This window comes from Calliopsis andreniformis, chromosome 3 (genome assembly GCF_051401765.1).
Source record: "Calliopsis andreniformis isolate RMS-2024a chromosome 3, iyCalAndr_principal, whole genome shotgun sequence".
NCBI classification, from domain to species: Eukaryota; Metazoa; Arthropoda; class Insecta; order Hymenoptera; family Andrenidae; genus Calliopsis; species Calliopsis andreniformis.
Genome location: NC_135064.1, coordinates 10122242 through 10143267, shown reverse-complemented (window position 1 = coordinate 10143267; position 21026 = coordinate 10122242). Strand labels below are relative to the sequence as shown.

General features: G+C 40.0%; 2 protein-coding genes and 2 long non-coding RNA genes across 4 annotated transcripts in view; 1 reads left to right on the top strand and 3 right to left on the bottom strand.

Moving 5' to 3' along the window:
- LOC143188678 (uncharacterized) overlaps positions 1-732 on the bottom strand; it is a 28999-nt gene extending 28267 nt beyond the window's left edge. Inside the window, exons 1-2 of the mRNA XM_076393074.1 lie at positions 658-732; positions 301-610 (exon numbers count right to left, since the gene is read on the bottom strand). Coding sequence (XP_076249189.1) covers positions 301-610; positions 658-732 — 385 coding nt within the window. The remainder of the gene's footprint in view (positions 1-300; positions 611-657) is intronic.
- Orb2 (cytoplasmic polyadenylation element-binding protein orb2) overlaps positions 1-21026 on the bottom strand; it is a 146528-nt gene that overhangs the window by 90401 nt on the left and 35101 nt on the right. The window lies entirely within an intron of this gene.
- LOC143188912 (uncharacterized) lies at positions 3907-4667 on the top strand. Its single transcript, XR_013003589.1, has 2 exons — positions 3907-4043; positions 4101-4667. It is a non-coding gene; the product is annotated as an uncharacterized LOC143188912 (long non-coding RNA).
- Positions 4722-8371, bottom strand: LOC143188913 (uncharacterized). Its single transcript, XR_013003590.1, has 2 exons — positions 8261-8371; positions 4722-6253 (listed from the first exon to the last, which is right to left on the bottom strand). It is a non-coding gene; the product is annotated as an uncharacterized LOC143188913 (long non-coding RNA).

The following is a 21026-nucleotide window of genomic DNA, read 5'->3' as shown; positions in this document are numbered from 1 at the left end:
GACATATAGCTTCAGGCCCGCATTTCTCGCGAGGAGCAGCTCAAGCTAACACGAGGGTCGGCGATCACGTGGCGGGACACGCGCCGGCTCCTCTGTCCCGGCTCGAGCCGAAAACGGCCAGGCTGCGAGCCGTCCGTTGCGTCACCGGCTGCCTCGAAATTCGAGAGAGCGAACGTCCAGCACACGAACACGCTTCCACTTCTCTTGCCCCCGTGATGAGCGGAGGCGAAGTGGTCACATGGTCTCTTGTGTCATACGCGTGTAACTACGCAAGGAAAAATAATAAACAAGCGATGGCACCTTTATTGAGGAACGTGGCGGTCCATGGGTAGATGTCAGCGGTGGAAGGTGTCTCAGCTGGCGCGGCACCGTAGGCACGGAACATCTTCCCGCCGGTTGTCTGGTCTTCCGGCACACCGAACGCTGCTCGTCCCTCGCTGCTGTCTAGCCGACTAGATCCAGTCACTGGACCCGCTCGGGGACACGAAACTTCACCGGTGCGTGTCCCGCGCTGGTAAACTCGTTCTCTCGCGTAAACCCGTCCAGCGTCGTCGAACCGGCCGGCCAGGCCACAGTCGCGCACTTTTTTCAACCTCACCTCGGCGATCGGCTCTCGATCCTCCTCGACGCGCTCGACACACCGCGAACGACACGGACCGACTGCGCGCGACGAGACTTCCAGGCGGCGGCGATCAGAGCATCGGAAGTTCCGTGTTTATGCACAACACACATGCGGACGGCGCACCGACGGGCCCGTGCAGCCAGGCCGGATCCACCGGGACAACGGCCCACCGTTTCCCAATCAACCTTAGATAAATCTGTCGCTGCCCTTCCCTCTGCTCCGCCCGCGATCCAGAGCCACCGTGCAACACTCCGGCTATTCTTGATACGGTGCAACGATCTCCTTTCGATCGCTCCTCTGCCCTGGGCTCTTGGTCCCCTGTGTTTTCGGTGCACACGGAGCGGTTCTAATGTGCGAGAAACGCGAAAGGGTCTGCTGGCACCGCGACGTTACGCGACACGAGAAGCGGAACGGACAGGCGAGCGGTCGCGCGCACTGACTCGATCGGACATACTCGCTCGAACGGGGCCCCGTTCGTCTAACCTTCGCCGTTTCCTCTATCGGTGCTCACTGGGCCCGTCGGCTTCCGGCGGGCGCACACGATCGGATGTTTGTTTTTGGAAAAAGGCGTGGTTACGATTGCGATTACGTACACGGTGACGAGTGCGGTTGCGCGGTGCGCGGACACGGGATGCGATGCGCGCTACTCGAAGCTCGCTGAAGGAATGGCCGCTCCGCGATGGTCCCCGGCCCCCAGGCGTGGGAGGAAGCGAGCAGTGTGTCGGGGAGGGGGGAGGCGACGCGAGGGAACTCGAGTCGAGTCGAGTCGAGTCGTGGCTAGGCAGACGGGACGAGGGAGGGAGCGAGGTAGGGGGGAAGCGAGGCGAAGCGGAGTCTAGCGCGAGTTGCGCGCGTGTGCGTGAGTGCGTGCGTGCGTGTGCCCGTCCACGAGCGAACTCGGGCTGAGCAGAGCGCGCGAGAGGGATCGATGGCGCCGACGAAGCCGGCCGAAACCGCTCGTCAAGCGGAGAGAGCGAGAGCACGATACTCGATGGACGGAGATACGGTCGTTGCTCATGCATACGCGCACACACGTATCACGGGGGGAACAGAGACGAAGAGAAAGAGGGAAAAAGAGGGAGGCGTGCAGGGCTGTAAAACGAACTCTGTACACCCCGATTGTGGGTTTCCCTTTCGTTGATCGTGTCGATTCTGTACTCTCAAACCTTGCTGGTTTAAATACCCGTAAAAGATAAAATGGAGCAATGAAATTTAACTTTCTGGTTTCCCTCCACCATACGAAATCATATGTTTTTTAATTTGCAATATGTGGACCACAGATGGCCCCTCGATTGAAAGGGATATACTCTGATCTCAATTGGAGTGACCTTTCCTAGTTGGAGTGAATTAATAAAATCGAAATAACTGGAGAACATGACAAGCGTAAAATGAGCGTAAACATGTAAGCCCACGCCTAGGCGCAATCGTTTCATCATACGTGCCTGGGCACGAGTGGTGGTCGACGTTCGTGGTTACCATGGGGTTAAGGTGGGGTGCGTGTCAAAGGGGCCTAGGGAGGCAGAGGAGGAAGCGTCCGAAGATAAAGAAGAAAGACAGGAGAGACTGCACGCGCGTTGGCTAAGGGCGCGAGCGAGACGGAGGGCACGACGAGCGAGTATGACGGGGCTAAAAATGGGAATCGAGCATAGGTGTACGTAGACGTATGCACGCGCCGATGCCGTACGATCTCCTGGTGGACACGCTCGCGTTGCCTCATTTGCCGGCTCAGCATTGAAACGCGATGATTCAAAACTGTGCGTGCGCTGCCGGCGTTACTCTAGCCAGGCCGCCACCTATCCTCTTCGATACAAGCCCGACTAGATCGATAACCTCCGCGGCGATCGTCTCAGGCCTGGACATTCTTTTCGCCGCGGGCTTGCTCGTTTTTCCTTCCCGCGGGCGCAGCAAGAACCCGATGCTGCCAGATGACTTGACACGCGCTCGATTCCTCGCCGATCCTCTCCCCCTCCTCGGGGCCCAACGGATGGAACGCTCGCGCGCGGCTACCGTCCGCGGGGAAATCGCGCCGGGAGCCGAGGAACGGGGAAAAAAAGCTGTTCTAACGTTTCGCTCGGGACTGTGCAACGACGACGCGCAGGAACTCGATAATACGCCCAAGGTTGTCTGCTCGCGAGCGTGCTGCTTATGCGCCGGTTTCTCCGTACACGTGATACCGCTCGATCCGCGGGCCCCGTTTCAGCGGATCGGCTACTCCAGATGCGAGTCAAATCGCGATGGGACGTCGCGCGGCAGCGCGTCCCGGGATTTGCATTCGTCGGCTGGAACCGTCGCTGCAATCGAATTACCTTTCGACGTTCGCCGCCGAGTCGGGCCCTCGGCTAATCGAATACGAAATCAGCGTGTCCCCCGTTTCTTTCGAGGCCCCGTACACCGTGCACACGCGCACGCAATGTCGTAGCACGGCCGAGATAGCGTTTACCAGTCGTTACTACTTCTGATCCGCGACAACGTTTCCGTTGCTCGAGGGATTACGTAACGGCTGCGGTACACGCTTGCAAACTTTGCTCGCGAGAATAACCGACTGCGTACTTCGTCTTGGACGAAACGGTTCGTTGGAGGCGTGTTTGCGTTTAGACATGAGTAAAGAGCGAAGGCTGAGGTTTGTGGGACGGATAGTAGAAAGTAACGGATGGTCATGTCCTGTGGGATGTTTTGTGCGCTTGATAGGAACTTGATAGCGTCTTTTTTCTTTTAGGTTGACGTATAGCTTGTTGACGAGTTTATAGTGAGGAAGTTTCTGAGGTCAGTTTACGTGTATTGTGAGAGCCAGTGTGGAGTTAATAAAGAAAGAAGTGAAGAGAAATTAAGTAACTTTAAAAAACTGAGAATAGTAACGAGCTAATAATATGAAGCTATTGGATTTGAAAAAATTTATCTACAAAAATTTGCACGTATAATTGTCATTAAATAAACCTGTCTTTAATTAACCTATCCTAGGAAACTTTTGTAAATGTTTACCTAATATTTTTATATAGCTTGTAGTTCTACTATTTCAATCATACCCATTGCACATATTTGTATTCATTTATACATGTACACCCGGCTCAGGCGAATCTGGTCGTATTGATATTATCTATCTCTTTCTTACACGGGAGCCATTGAATAAGAGAGAAAGACAGACAGATGGAAAATGTTGATGTGGCCAGAATCGTTTGAGATGGCCGTACATTAATTTAATTAATATTACTCATAGCCGTTAAACTGAAACTATTATTTATATACGACGCAGCATTCACAGTATTAACGATTCACTCAGCCTTTCAGCCGATATAATATAACGCGCATTAAGACACAGATTGCACGAATAGTTCTTTCTTAATTTACCCCTGATACATGTTCGGTGAAAAAGGAGCGCGTTACGCCGCTGCGTGGCCAGCTAGCGTAAAGGTCTCCCCGAAATGTATGTACATATACGAAATCGTCTTTTCGGGATATTAACGTATCTGCGTATTCACAGGGTTGTCCCCGCGTCGCATTTATTCGTCGGCCACGACCCCTCGACGCGACTGTAATAATTTTGAGCGAGAAGGGGCTCCGAAAAGGGCAACCACCGTTCGAGCGAAAAGAGGGAAAAAAGGAAATATTGAAAGTAGGAGCGCGGGCACATGTTCTCTGTACAAATCTTGCAAATTATTCGACTGTCCCTAGCGGCGCGCATATTATCCCTTAACTACTGACTCGGAGTCTTACAGACTCTACCTGGTACATTTCTTATTGTTAATGCTGCTCGTAAATTCTTCTCTTTAAGTAAATATGACACATTTTCTAATCAAAATTTGTAGTACATGTTACGTCTTATGCTTTTTTAACCATTGATGTTGTAGTACTTTACATTTGTAAGTATTTAATAACATTGTGTTTTAATTCGAGTCTAATACACTCCATATTCATATTAGTATCTGAAAATTGAGTATCAATAGCTAACCTTTAATGCGTGCTGTATATTTTACTAATACAGTTTTCAATATTTGATAAGAAAAATATTCGTGGATAATGTGTAAAAACTAATAAAGAGTAAAGTTACGACTTTTCTATCATTCTTTACTCTAAAATCTTAATACTGTTATATTATGTTATACTATTTTTCAAGAATTACAATATAGTAATGAATCGTTACACATATGTCAATTAGTCATGGAAAATATATTCTGGTATTGACTGTGATGAACACCCGTATGATGTTTAGAAACAAATGTGGGTATATGAATTCATAGCAATCGAGGGACCTATATGAAAGATGAGACCGGTGAACGTTTGCCTTTTTCCAGGGAAGCACAAGAATACTCTATCATTTGCTTTCTTTATTCAGTGGATTGCAATTTTTTTAACAAAATAGATGTTACAGATATATATTAGATACACTCTTTTAATGGTGTACGTTCCATTATGCTGAAATTTTCATTCCTCACCACTAAAATGTATTCGCATAGGCAAAAGAAATCATAAAATTAGATAACAGTTGTCTTTATTATGAGCCTCCAATTGTTGAGCTAACAAAAAGCAGAAAAGAGTTTTTTCGATAACTGTCAATATGTTAGGTAACTAACAAGTATATTCGACTAAAAGATAAATGTGATATTATCACTACTACCTGATCTACGTATGATTAAAGTGCAAAGTATGACTCACTTTCTTGCCTCAAATAAAGACTCCTTTCTTGCAACTCTAATTCCATACCGAAAATTCATTGCTGATGCTAATACCAAAACTGATTAAAAATTTCTAAGTAATTAGTTCCAATACCGCTTAGGCGTTAAGATTATTTTAAGGGTTACTTCATGGAACGCACTTTCAGTGTCCCAAACACCTCACGAAGATACATACGTAAACGCCGCTGAATGTCGATAAGGCTACGGAAACTGCGTAGATACATGGTCGTTGTACAACAGGTATTATCTATGTGTAACGACCACGAAAGGTGTACCGATACAGAGGATGTTTTAATCGATGTCCAAGGTGAAACGACGCAATTATTAGCGCGCACGGTTGTTGCGACATACCTACTCGCAGTCGCGTTCACGGCTCAAGTTTGTGTCAACACAACGTCCATGTGCGCCTCGTGACGCACACTCGTTACATAACCATCGAAGCAGCCGTGCAAAAGTGGCTTACGTATCCTAACCGCCTTACCCTTTTCTTCCGTTCGCGGATCGCCGTCGGCAACTTCGTCCTTTTCAACCTGTCTCGCTCCTTTTCACCTCTTTTCAACCCTTTTCGCCCATTTTCCATCGCAAAAATCGCAACCGACACGGCTACGCCAAAGGGTTACGTCCTTCTGCCACGGCTAACGACCATTGCGTACAAATTGCCCCGATGTTCTTCCTGCGCAGACTTAATGAGTATACGCGCCACATCGCTAATAAGTGGAGGCGCGTATATCGTCTTGACGAAGGAAGGGGCGATGATCGCGAACGAGCCGCGATATATGTATTATAAGGTGCGAGCGCGCACGAGAACTCGTTGTTTACGAATACATCGTGTAAACGCTATCTCCGTTGTAGCTGTTCGAGATCGACGCCTGCGAGACTGGGATGTCTCGTTACTATGCGGTCGTGCCATCAACGGTCGATAAATTATGGAGGAATGGGGGAGAGCCCACGGTGATCCCATCTGGAATTTTATTAGTTTCTTCCATCAATTTTTACTGTATTTAGATAGCTTGGGATTGATTGAATATCGATAGTCTCGTTCTCTTATGTGATAAATGTGAAATTTGTACGGGAAAGTATGAAAGTGGATTATTTCAATCTGGGTTTATAATTTATGTAATTATACCCGATTGTTTCAGCTTTAATTCTTATACGTGGTATTAATATGTGATGAATTCATTTTCTTATGTGTAAATGGTATTCCAATTTGGTTGATATGTGTTATTAAAAACTGGAGACACCTCTATGTGTATAATACATATATGATTTTGATTGATTGTAGACAACACCTGCAACTAAATTTTGTTATATGCCATATTAGAATTATTTGACTGAACAGCAAACGTAGATATACAAACGTCAAAAATATAAGTTCTGTTAAAAAATCTACTGTGCAGTATTACAATAAGAGCTCCGATATGGTTAGTGTTGTTGTGAAGTTGGAGTAGAATAGGCAAAACTGTCATTGAAAGTACGGGGTATGATAATAAAATTTTGAAATAACGTATACGAAACTTCGATTTTGAAAATTAGACTGACATGCCATTATTTTCAAAGTAGTCTCTTTGGGATTTTCCAAATCAAAGTATTTTGAGAAGACTGTTCCCAGTGGCCGATAACTTTCCTGTAGATATGTAGATAGCAAAATGATAAAAATATGTAGTGGGTCCTCGGTTAATAGGGAAAGGTTCGCATGACTCAATGGATGGGTCATCGGTCATCGGCTTGAATGTGTTAATATTGCACACGCTTATTTCAGAGTCGAAAGCATTGGTCATAATATTTCTGGTATCTCTTTTCATACTCGTGCTATTATTTTGGATTTTAGAAAATGACTAAAAATGCGCGTCTTTTAACATTCCTCCTATTTTGAGGATGTAAAACAAAGTCGTATGCGAATACAGTCTCTTTATAACTTTGTTTATTTCCTCGAATTAGAGTTAAGTGATATGATTGTGAGTAATAGAAGAAGCGTCAGCTTTTCAAAATTTGATGTTTCCGCGGCGGTAAATGGATAATCGAGAAAACCAATATTAGTCGATGAGTTCTAGTCACTATTTCTTTTGGAGCCCGAAAGTGAAATACTGTGAACGGCTGTGGGACTTCAAACCCCTACTGAGCTGATCCCTCAGAAGCTGCTTCTGTTTACTTTGTCGATTGATTTACAACTCCTCACCTTTTGTACCAACTGCGTTTCTAATTATCGCCCTTTAGTATTTTAATTCTGAGCATTGAATATTTATCACTTTTAGTCGTTCAGAAAATTATATCTGAAAGAGATTTATAGACAAGTGTCAAATATAGCTACATCTTACCGATATCTATTTCTTCGGGAATTATAAAACCATAATATTTATTAAAATCAAGATAAAAGAGTAGCGAAAAACGCCAGGATAGAGATAAAGCACTAAAGAAATTGGAAAAATTGTAGGTTGTTAGCTTTAAATACTCCTAACGTTATAATGAACATGAAAAACGAAAGAATTGGAGTTGAATTTTATAGACAAAAGTCGATGTCTTTATGGTATATGAAATTTATTAAAATACCCAAAAGAATCACTTGAAGATCAGGATACAAAAATAAAAAATGGTAAATTAAATACTACGAATACGTCAGGAAAATGTGCTTAGAATTTTGTTTCTACTGTAACTTATAAAAAGAAAAATAATAGGTACATGCATCAGACGCAACCATTAAGTCTTCCTCTAGCCAAGTATTAACAGTTTCTGTTATCCAGGTTAGTGATATTTGATATCAACAAAAAAATGGAATAATTCAATGGAGATTGTTTAACAGTAACCTACCAGAACCTAATTATAAAAAGGCTTTACTTGAGGTCTGAGTTTTGTACTTCGGATGATCGAGGTCCTACTATATGGAAGAGTTAAACCAACAGACACAAAACCTTAACAAGGTTGACATTAACACCTTAACACATATGGAACATTTTAACTTAACTCTACGTACCTCTAACATCCACGCTGCTTTCCACTGAAATGTTTGGTAGAGTGCGAAATTATGCGAGTTTTGTGACTGCAAAGAATATATTTTTTCTGGATCGGTTGTTGACGTTTCGATTTAACAATGACTAACGACGACATAGGCTTGGCTACTGCTCGTTCGTTCCGTGTTACGCTTTCTTAACGCTCGACGATATTTCTGCGTCCACGTGTGTCGTAACGCGACCTGGTAACCAGTCGACGATGGTCGATCGGTTCGTCGTTAATGAAAACTCTAAACACGGCCAGGAAGGGGGACGATGGAATTTGCACACGAAGCTCGACGAAGAAATTAGTGCATGCATAAATGATGCTGCATGCACGTGACTCGCTCGGACACTGCGCAACCACGGTGGAATTTCGCGAAGCAGAAACACAAATCGCACTGTTTCGAGATGTACATTGCGTACGTCGACTAATGGTCACCGTATTGTAATTTCGGGCCATTTGTCGCTCGTTACGTGGCCTTGCGCGGACAGGAGCTATTTAATCCTAAAAAATTGTTTCGAAGATCATTAGAAACGAACTCGCTAATGGCATTTTAGAGAAAAGTGGCTATAAAGTAATTAAGACTAATAAGTTTTTTATTATTTATAAGTGGAGGCTATAATTGTCAAATACTAATGTATAGGTACTTATCTATATTATTACCCAAATTTCCCCTTTTCTTGTTAAATAAATACATTAAAGTAACTGTAAACATTTGTTTTTTTACTTAAAAAATTTTGAACGAATTTATTTCATTCGGAATGAATAGCGTATATGATATATCACTAGATATTATATTTATTTATACAAATTCCAGTATTGAATTTTTTAAATAAATGAATCTGTTTTCCTCAATGGGCAAATATTTCACTCGTATTAATTAAAGAATATGCGAAAGCAAACCTTTTCCTTTATAACGAGTTTCATTTGTGAAAAACATTCTGCTCCAAATATAGTGTTTTTATTATCGATTGGAACTTTTTAACGAAATAATGGGAGGCATTTTTTAAAAGTCAATTTATGTAGGTATTAATAACAGAGTGTGATTTCATCGAAGATGTAAGTGACAGTCTAGAACAAGCAAAACTCGTTTGCTCTAGAAAACTTTCAATTACAGTGAACATAGTAAGTAGTTCATAACAAAGAAAAGCTATATCGAAATAGATTTAACTTCCTCGAATTTAAAGAAAATGGGATCAAGAGGCTCCTCAAATCTGCCAATCCATTCTTTCAACTGTATATAATTGTTTAATCATTAATCAGAATATTTATTCTCTCTTTTATTTGAATTAGCTTTAGTAGATACAGGTCGAGAAAACTCGGGGGATTAAAAGCAGTCCGCTTCAACTTTTGTTATTATAAGCATAAGCTATGATAGGCTACGACTATTAATGCTTATTAGCTATTAACTTATACATATATTATAAGCAACAGAGAACTTCTACAGAGACAAAACTCTGGTTTTACCCTCAGTGTCACCCTGAATATGGCTGCAGAATTTCAAGATATTAATAATTAAATAAAAAATTGTATTTCTCAAATACAAGCAATAACTATTCAGCATAAATGACAAATTACTCCATAGAAAATAATTGTTTAGTACAATATTAGATACATTTCAAAGTTCAAATACTGCGTGTTTCACTGTATTCCCAATATCCCTACGCCTACTTCTTCTTTCATCCATTGATCCGTAAGAAAAGGTAGAGACTTAAGAAATGTTCCAGTAATCGACCATGTCATCGTATCTGAATACTAACGCTAATTTTATTTAACTTTAAGCTTAAAATTCAGCCATTGGAACGCGATTCAAATATCAGGACATGCAATCTCAGGTTGTACACCTACTGGGTCATTTAACATTCTAAGTGTCCGGATATTAAGACATTTTCCTTATTTGTCCTAATACTCGGATACTTAAGAAATGTCTCAGTACATTTACCTTATACGTATGTCCTAATACCCGAATGCTTAGGATGTCAAATCTATCAGTAATTAGACAACCTAAAAATACATGTCCCAATAAATTGCGCTCAGGAGCTATACATACTATTTCATAATGCTATTTTCTGTTTTTGTTGAATTCCAGCCTAAAATTAACTAAAATTACCGTTAGTGTTCAAGACATATTCGGCTACTGGCACATTTGCTTTATCTTCTATTATCAGAGCTCTAACAACGTTGTCCATACGAAGTACCTTACATATCTAAAAATTATCTCGAAACTACCGCCTCTACATAAGCCCTCCGTGTTATACCTCGAACCCTCGTTACACGATACCCGACTGTCGAATGACCACGTCGCGATTCGCAGTGCAGCAGTCAACCAGGGTATCGCAGATAAAACTGCCGCGTAAGGCGAATCGTGTCAAATACCTGTCCACAGGCATCGTTGCACGGAAGTGGCGTGAAGGAACCGCGGCGAAAGGACGGGATACGGTAAAGAGCTAAGCGGCGCACGCACGGAACGTTCCTCGGGCGAAACGGTTGCCCCCTTAGCTAAAATAAGCGGAAGTTAGCAGCGCGAGCGCTTCTAAATTTAGACAACGGTGTGTGCTCATCCTTCGGCCTCTTCACCATTGCGCTGCCAGCCCCTGTCGTTGCATATCTGTCCTGTGCCGCTTTTCGCTTTGACTTCGTCTCTGGCGAATCCGCCTCACGGCTTCGTTTTCGTGCTCCCACCCGCTCTGACGCACGCAGGCATGCGCATCTCTTAGGTCCCATACATAATGGATCGCGGGAATCCTGCGTTGCGGAAAACTGGTCCTATTTGCATTTCGATATCTTCAGCCCGCTTCTTCGGCCCGACCTGTCCCTCACGCTTTCCAAGCGAACACGTAGACTGTGAACTTTGGAAAACAGACGACTCTGGATCGTGGCGTCGTGAGCGAAGATTTCTACCGTTTCCGCCTAGGCATGGGTTGCTTCGATCCTTAGGTAGATTTAGCCTATGCAAATTGGTTGAAGGAGAGGGTAGACAAGGTGGTGTATGTATAATCGTCTCAAAAATATGTTACGTTCTAGTATAAGTGCGATGTTTTCTCGATAGGGGCTCAGCGATCAGGTTGTAGTGAGGTATCGTCTTGAGGTCATTTCGAGGTCGACCTACGTAGAGTAGTGCACGCTTAAATTCTTACACAGTTGGGTCGTATTGTAATTCTTGTGTGAGAGATCGAGATTTTGGTTCAGCAGGAAGCTCGAACTTCGATACGTTTCAATAAATTTGGTTTGCACTGGTCTTTAAGGGGTTACATCTATTTAGGTAAATTAAAAAATTGATTTTTTGTTTTTTACATGTTTGACAAACTTTAGGTTTCAAGAATGTATCCTGAAAATTTAAAGTTATAGAGCTTTGAACGACACTGATTGCGTGGTTGAGTATTGCTACTTATGCACAAGAAAATACATATTTTAAACTTTAAATGCGTTTTTCTTGAAATACGATTTTCAAATGCGGTGAATATCATGTCTCGAGAACCACTTTATGTTAGACAACCTTACGTTGTCCATGACAATCTAACTTTTTTAAATTTAATAAAAAAAGAACAATTTTTCCATCGAAATTCCAGATTATAAGTTTACATGACTGCCATTTTGTAATAATTGAAAAATTATATTGTACTACTTATTACAATAAAATATTGTAGCATGCTACAAAGTCTCCTAGTGTTGCTTCAGTGGAATCGCACCTTAAGGAGTAACTACACAATATGAATCGTTCACAGACCAAGACAATTGATCTTACTTTTTGAATTTTTCAAAATTTTAGTACACATTTAATTCTAGGACATATTTAAAGTCGATTTTCTCGAAAATCAAGCCTCGTACAAGAAAATGGTATTTTATGTTTTCGACTTATTTTTTTATGTAGAATCAGCTTTTGATTAGTTGTACAACCAATTACCGACCACCCTGTATAAAAAGTTAAGCGTCAATCAAGGACTTTTGCATCCACATACAAGATTCAGAAAATGGAGTTTATTACTTTGCCCTATAAATCACTCACATGTATCATATATCAGGAGTATGTCAACAAATTTCGAGTATTCACAAACATTTCTGTACCTGAGAGCCAACGTGACCCAAGTGCTTTTTTGTTATTTTTCAATAGAGCTCAAAAACAAATGTGATTGCCCATTTCTTAACATAGTATATGAAGTAATTTATCCTATTAAATGTCCTGCGATTATAACTTAACTAAATTCCTATTATTCTATTAAAATAAAGAGAAAGCAGCAAGTTTTTGTAAAAATCTTAATTTTGAAAAAAGTGCCCTTGGGTTACTCTGGCTCACAGGTACAGATTTGTCGCCATCTCGAGACGATTCGGTGTGCACGCGGTTTTAGAGCGTACGCGCGATGGGTGACGCAAAGCGCACGCGACCGGACCAGCTGACTGCCAAAACAGCTGTAGTAATACAGGATGATGCATCGGAGCCGCAGCTCGCTCGTTCTCTCGCGTTCTACGCTTTTGACCTCGGCTGTGATTTAATCTTGCGCGGTCTTAGGCGTCGATTACGTCGACACGACCGGTCCCTCCGCAGCCAGTCATCTCGGCTCTTGTTTCACTGATCCGCTCGAAAAACTCCTTTGAGGCTGGTCGCCGCTGACGCGAGCAACACTGGATCCAAACTGGTACAGATTTTCTGGTCTTCGAACAGTCGTCAGGTTGAATTCAAGGGAAGGTCATTTTCAGAGCACGTTATGATATACGGCTGGATTTATCTTTACGTCAGCCGTTATGCATAAAGAAGATACATTAATTTACGTGGACTGAAAAGGGGACATCGATGACCTGGTGACTCTGAACAATCTTGGGAGAAAAATATTGTGAGTACTACGTTCATATTTTTGGATGCTTGGGCTCAAGAGAGATATACGTATAAGAGACTTTTCTGTCTTGAAGTTCCCTTTTTCCTCCTTGAATTATTTTGTATGCAGTATTTACTTGGGTACGATTTCGCGAGTCTTCTACTACAACAAGTATATAGAGAATGGAAGATATCTTTGAAGGTTAAGTGCTTTAGTAGGTAATTCATCTTTGTTTCGTCAAGTTCGAAGGTAAAACAAAATATAACGAAAAGATTGTGATCTATGTGAACGAAGATTATACTGAACTTGATTATTTATGCAAGCTATTCGCATGAATGAGAATTATCGATAGTTCCATTTACTGACGACTTGGATTTTTCTTTTAAAATATTAAGAGTACTGAAAAGCAGTCACTATTTTGTTATCTATTTCGAAATCACCTGATTTTTATAAAAATATAATTGAAAAATTAATCCTAGATATGTCAGATATTATTCATATTTCAGAAAATACTATATTATTAGAGTATAATCTTGATTGCTTCAGAAAAGTACAATTATAAAAATATGATTTATAACAAAACATATTTAGCTGACATTATATCACATGCTGATAGCTTATTTTTATTTTATTAATTGAAATAAAAATGCGTAAGAATAAAATCGGATTGAGTAAGAATAATTTCACGATATAGTAAATATCAAAACGAGTCTATGATGAGGGAACCAGTATTGTACTACACACCATAAATGTTTTAACAATATCTTACTTAGCAGAGTCACAGGAAAGCTTTCCTTTCCACATGTGTCGTGCAAAGGAACTCCTACGAGAAAACCCCATTAATCGTGGTCGAAAATGGAGCAACGTTCGTGTATCGCGATGTCGTGGCCCTTATCAGTGACGGAACTAACATACGGGTCTGATAATCGTAAGACATTCTACCGAGGCAGCCCAAACGAATTTTAAACGGTTCTGTCGGCCGTTTAACGCAGTACGCGAGGCGTAAAACGGAGTCGAGTCCGCTACGAAACGTTGCACAGCCCTGATTGCTGCATTGTTAATTGTTATCGTGTTGCACCAACACGGAATGCAGATTGCGTTCGCCCAGTGCGATTTGGATAACGCTGTCTCTAAATGCTGCAGCCCCTACAATTCTTCGACGATCGTAATTGTGTCTAATTGAGCTTTATCCAAGTAATAGCAATGTCGTAGGTAAGTGCTGTTAACTTCCGTTAGAAGCATTGCAAAATAGTTTAAAAAGTGTGAAGCAGGTATTTCTGTCTTGAAATTGTTTTTTTTCTCAATCATGCGTTTGATACTGTATATTAAACTATTTGTAATAATGATGGGAGCGATTAAGTAGAGAGAAAATTACATTAGTTCTTTTTTTATATTAATTTTACCTATCTCTAGTTTTATAACAGATGACGACCTAAGATTAAGTTTCAGATAATTAATCGAAAAATAGTGGTAATCTTTCCTGTTGAAAATTATGAATTTTTCCATTCCCATATGTATGTTCGTTCACGCATACATAGATACTTTCCTTAAGATAACATTGAATTCAATAAACACTAGTTTATTCACTTCTTTTCAATTTAAAAGAAGCATTTTTTTACAATTCTAATGCATATAAAAAAATATAGACATTATTTTACAATCGATCTAATATTAATTAAAATTTCTGAATACTATTTTCATTTACCCTAAGCTGTACAAAAAGCTATCATGACGCGACAAATATTCAAGTTAGCATTGTTCAAATCGCAAAGTCACGACACGATAGTAGATACTCAGATCAAAACGTTCCTTGTTCCGGAAAGTGAAAGTCACAGTTACTCAATTCCAATCCTCTAGAAAACTCGAAACGTCTATCCACTTCTTTTTCTGGCCATTCGTGCGCGCTCGCGAAAGCTCTGAGAACAGCGATAATCAAGAAAAAGAGCGGACTACGGTTAAACGTGTTTACTGAGGAAAGCAGACGCCAAGAGGACAAGAACTACCATACTTCGGGAGATAAGAAGAAACGCGCCCAAAATGTGATACGAATATAGCCGCTGCGAGGGGGCAACGACGACCACTGACCGTTGACCATCTCTACCGATTGCCTATTTCAGTCCCCTGCACTTCACAGGCTGCTCTGACTTTTCATGGACAAGCAAAGCTACAGCAATTGTTTTGGCTTATACGGTAGTGACCAATAGAATTGTAGCACTCGCAAAAAATACTAATTGTTGAATGTGACAGGGATTATAAACGCGATAAATTGGTATACAAATGAATTTCAAATGAAAAAAGGGAACTTGATTAGCGACAAATAACACAGACGATTATTTTTCATGTGATTGTTATACTAAAAACATTGATATTTGTAAGGTGGCGCAATTTCAATGGCCACTACTGTAGACATATATAGAAATGATGAATTACAATCGTAGAATCTTGGGAAAAATTAAGAATATTAATGAGAGAATGGTGTCTAAGTTACGTACATACAGTGAGTCATAAAATGCTATATATCTACATCTAGTCAAAGTAGCATGTACAATTAGGTGTAAAGAATCATGTTCCACAATATTTTAGAAAGTTTAATACTTTATAAGTGTGTTTCAAGTTATATTCCTTCTATAAATAAGTTCAATTTAGTTTCCTACTTTAGCAAAATATTGTTATTCGTTATGTTCACCTTCTACAAGTTTAGTATTCTAATATAATATGATAAAATCATTGTGATTTCCCTTTAAAAAGTTGTTACCAATCACAATAGAAAGCTTCAGTTTTTCGATATATTCCATACCAAATATTAAAAATTAAATTAGTGTTAAATAAATACTATGACCTTTATCACCTCATTTAAGCGTTAAACTATGAAATAATTTAATACCAATAATTTTTGTATTTTCTAAAATATTGTCAACTTCATGTGCACATAAATTTTTATAAACGTAACTACATGCATATTGATATACGCAAATTGTATAAAGTATAATGCAACTATTTAATCCTTTATGTTAGGCTCAACTAACTCCATGATCATATTCTCAGCTACATAACTGTCAAATAATTCACTTCAACCAACGATTACGGAAGACCGTACATTTTCTGAAATATGAAATTTGAATAGCACATGTAGACCTTTGTAACCAATTTCATACATATTTCGTAGCTTTCTCTTTTCACAGCGATATTCATACATTTTTCAAAGATAACCTTTGAAAGGATCATAGAGACGCGCGTCATTCCTCTTGAAAAATCTGTGAAGTGCATAAAGTAGACTCGAACAGTCCACATCTAGGCTTCGCGATTTCTACGATTGATAACAACTTGACAGAATTTCCACGTCTCCTGAAGAGGGACGAGGAAACCTCTCCATGCAGAAGAAGCATCCGCGTATCGTAAGCAACGCCTCGTCACTCGTCACGGGTACCAGTTTCTTAGAGATCGCGCAACGCGACATTGCAAGAAAGCGCGGTTACACTGCCCATATAATATTTTCAATGAATACAAATACGATAGCCGAGACTACACGAGCTATCCTTGAATTTACGTAACGGTCGTTCTTCCACTATTTGTCGGGTTTCTTTAGCTGTGCCTATCTCTTTCGGCGAAGGCTGCGCGATAGAATTTTTGTCGTCCCTTTGTGTTTTCACTGTTGCAAGTAAACGAACACTTCGCTTTCGTTCAACGACTCGCTTTCAAAGAAGGTTACGATGTCGCGTAACGGGCGGGATGGAAAGCGAAAACGTCGTCATGAATGCTGATAAGTATATATTGATGTCGACGTTACGCGTTATCATTCGATGAGACGGATGATAAATAAAGGATGGTCATAAATTTTCTGGAAGGACGATCGCAAACTTTAAGGGTCATTGGGGTTGTCCAAGGAAACGAGGCGATTTTAACTCTTACAAGCGTTGAGGGGAAAGTATATTCAGTGCGTTCTTATGCCACTGTACAACGCTCGTAAAGTAGAAGTAGAAGTAGCTCAGGAGTGGTCATATCTCATTTCTTTGAGTTAAGTTTTTGGATTATTGTATAATAATTATAGAGTTTTGTAACTCTATTTTTACAGTTTAGGCACTGTATGTGCCTAAAAGAGTTAATTGTTCCTTAAATATTATTAAACGTCACTGTTAAAACACTGATGATAACTTGTAGTGTGACAGTTTAGTTGTTCAAAAAAATTATGTAGATATAATTCTCATGTGTGGTGAAAAAAAAAGAAAAATAGTTGCTACATATGTTGTAAAATATTCCCACATGATGTATGCTCAAAGTCAATAAAATACCTACTTTTTCTGAAATGTTTGCTTGACTGTTTACAATTCATTAATAGGTAGATATACTACTCGTGAGTAATCTAAATAAGTTGGTGTTTGGGAAAAGGGTGTCTGTAACATTTCATAAAATTTAGAGGAAAGCGATAAACCATCTTACTGCACACTGTAACAATCAAAGGAGCAGCTGTTGTAACATATACTCTTCTTCAATTTTGAAAAATGAATAACAATTCAATAATGAGAAAGCAATTTAATAACTACGAACACATAATAGGATATAAAAATGAAAAGTATTAAATCGAGGGCAACATGATATTATGTTTTTTAAAAGTCATAAACTGTACCATATGAAGTTATAAATTTTGTCAAAGCGTTTTCTACTCACACATACGTATATATTATTGGCTTTTCTTCTATGGGAAAACTCAGTTCGAAAAATTTGTAATATAAGTTCTTCTTCCAAACATTTACTCAAATAATCAATCGAATTAGTCCGCAATTTTATTCATCCAAGTTCATCCAAGTATGGTAGCAAACAAATAAATAGATGTTTTTAAAAAAGCAAATCGTAAGATTTAGAAAACTGCAAACTTCTCTTACCCTAAGATATTAAAATTTACTTTATAATTTTACTCTTACTTAATTTTAATCTTGCTATTGACTTCACAAGGGTAATATCCATAATTTCTTGATAAAATAAAACAGTGGAGGTTCATTTCTCTTTATCAAGATTACTAGTATCGAGGTTTGCCTGTACACTCAAAAAAATATCCTGCGCTAGAACCACAAACGCATCGCTAGTCTAATCAATAAAATGAGTGAACCAATCCTACAATTGGTCCTACGCGTTTCTGCCTGCGCGCAATTTGGTCGAATTGGCGATGCATTCGTAGTAGTTGCTAAGATTATTTTTTTGTTGTTGAATATACAGTGTCCAATCACGAAGAAACGCTAACAATTGTGGAAGGGTTGATGTCCGATATCGAATTCCTACGAACGTACAGTCCTCGTGAAATGAATCCCTGTTACGGGTCAACCGCCTTTTCTAAGGAAACTCTACTGCTTTTTATTTTTAGGAGCGAACAAGCATCTTCTCTTTTTTCGTGGCCCGAGCTATCGTGCAGCTAGCCAGATCGTAGACGGTTCTCGCCCCTAATTTCTCCGGAGACGCACAAAACTCGCCTACCACTCGGAGGGTGGCGATTTTTACGAGCACTAGCCGTGGCTACCCTTCGAGCAGCGGTTCTCAAGCTTCTAGTTCAGACCCTGTCTTTTAAACCTTCGCAGTAGATGTGTCAAGTATTCCATTTCGTTCAAAGATGTTCACATGTCACATATGTATTTCAAAAAACACGATTTTGAGGACTGACATTAAGCAACGTGGTAAATGCACTTCTATTTAGTGTGAAAATTTCACTAATTAAATTTTGAAACTGTAGAGTCTGTCTAAACAATTTTTCAAATGCAAACTGCAAATTATTTGAATAATGATCAATTATTCAAATGACATAACTTTCATTGAAAATTCTATTCTTCTTAACAATATTATTTACTCATTAAATAAATAAGTTTTCTTCTAAAGTCATGAATATTTTTTCATCCTCCTAAAGAACGCATTTTGAGTTGCTTGACTTCTGAAGTAGGCATGGGATAGCAGTGATTTCTCCATGTTATGTTATAATATTGATACAATACCAGTTGGAAATTAAAATTGTAGAAATTGGATAGAAATTGCACATAAAAACTAGAAATAAATACAAAAAATACACTGTTTTTTTCGCAACTAAGTAATGTGCTGAATACATATACAAATTCGTAAGTCACTATACCTGGATGTTGTTACGGAAATGTGGTTAGTTTTTGTTGCGATTGTAAAGGTATTTGCTATTAAAACACGGACATCGTTTAATGAAAGTTCATCCTTTACCGACTTCACCTAAAGACCTCAGTAAAGTTCATATCCATAAAGCTGAATTACATGAACTGGTTAGAAGCAAAACTAATCAACTGTAAAAAGCTTCATAAAACTTTTAATTTTAATTGATTTTCAATCTTCCATGAATGAAAAAAATTTACCTGCATAACTATATCCACTGTCATAAAATCATGTACAGTTGCTAATTAAAGTTTCATATATTTTCAGCTGAAAGGTTATCATTTTTTAAATACTACGCTATATCAATTATACCATATTGGATTTATATTTTGTAATATCTTTGAATTTACTCTCTCCTAAATAAAAATCTAAATTCTCTCTTGTAAATTTTAGTGAAAATATAAATTGAAATTGTTTCAAAATACGACTTCTATCTCTTTGCCTTATAGTCACAAAAATCGCACAGTATCTGACCTAAATAAACAAAATAAAATCATTCTTTCCTTCAACACGTCCGCAAAGACTGATATCGTACCAATGACTCGACAATCTTCCCCAGTATTCGATATCTCGAACTATTTCCGATACATACACGTACCTGTATATAAACCTTACACGCCACACGAACGCATACCCGCCTTAAGCTTTTGTCCCCTCAAACAGAAACGATATTGCTGACTCAAAATCGATCAGGCTTCTGAAACGAGCAGAAGCGTCGAAATTCCATTTGACTATCTGCTTGGTGAGTAGCTCAAGCAAGAAACTCGGAAGGGCTTGAGAAACGCTGGCCCCAAGTAGCAGCAGGGAAAGCGGAAAGTAGTGGCAAAGGGGATCGATGCACTCGTCCGAGAAAGGATCCACCCCTAGACACGCGCAAACGACGTTGTTGATGAATACGTAGCATGGGGCACTGTCGGACGAAAGATTGATCGATGGAATCGGCTGCACGAGACGGACCGATTCTTCCTTGCTCGCGCGATTTCCTTGCTGACCTCGATATCCTCGAAAGCACTCTGACGTGGCTGCCTTATCTTCCTCACCCACTTCCTCCTTTCTTATTTTCTTTCCTTCTATTTGCTTCTCACGCCGTTATCTTTTGTCCTGGCGTATTTACCCTCCGTCAGGAGGGGTGCCACAACTCGGTTCTCCTCTGTTTGTTCTTAGCTTCCTCGCGACCCCAACCATGACACTTATTAAGTAGGTTCCTCCGAATTTTCTTCGCGATCCTGCTCAGAGAACGAGTCTCCTCTACTTATCGCGAGGATTTTCGTGAAATAGTAGCTTTGAGGAGAAAAACGGAGGTAACGGAGTAATAGACGATAGGAAGGAAATGGAGAGGGAGATAGGGAAGGACGATCGACGAGGAAGCGAGAAGATGGATTATCGACGGAGAAAAGAAATACGATCACAGAAGAGGGATAGGTATGAGAGATCTATTGTTCAAAGTGTTTTCGTGGCCAGAATTTTCAGAGCTTTAAAGTAGCGCTTTCCAAGTTTTATTCGTGAATAATATAGGTATTTTGTTTTACTTATACTACTGTGGCCATTGATGCTACTCGTGTTGTGTCACATGTGTATGTTCCGTATTAACGAAATGCTGTAAGGGGAGACAAAATGGCATTAGGGGATCCACGTGGACTCCATTACCATTTTATCATATTACTTGCAATATTCTTAATAGATTGTGGATGCTGATTGCTATACTGTATTCGTTAGAACTTCTAGCAAGACAAATATAGTAATATTGATTTACAGTAATGGTTTATTTCGTATTCATCC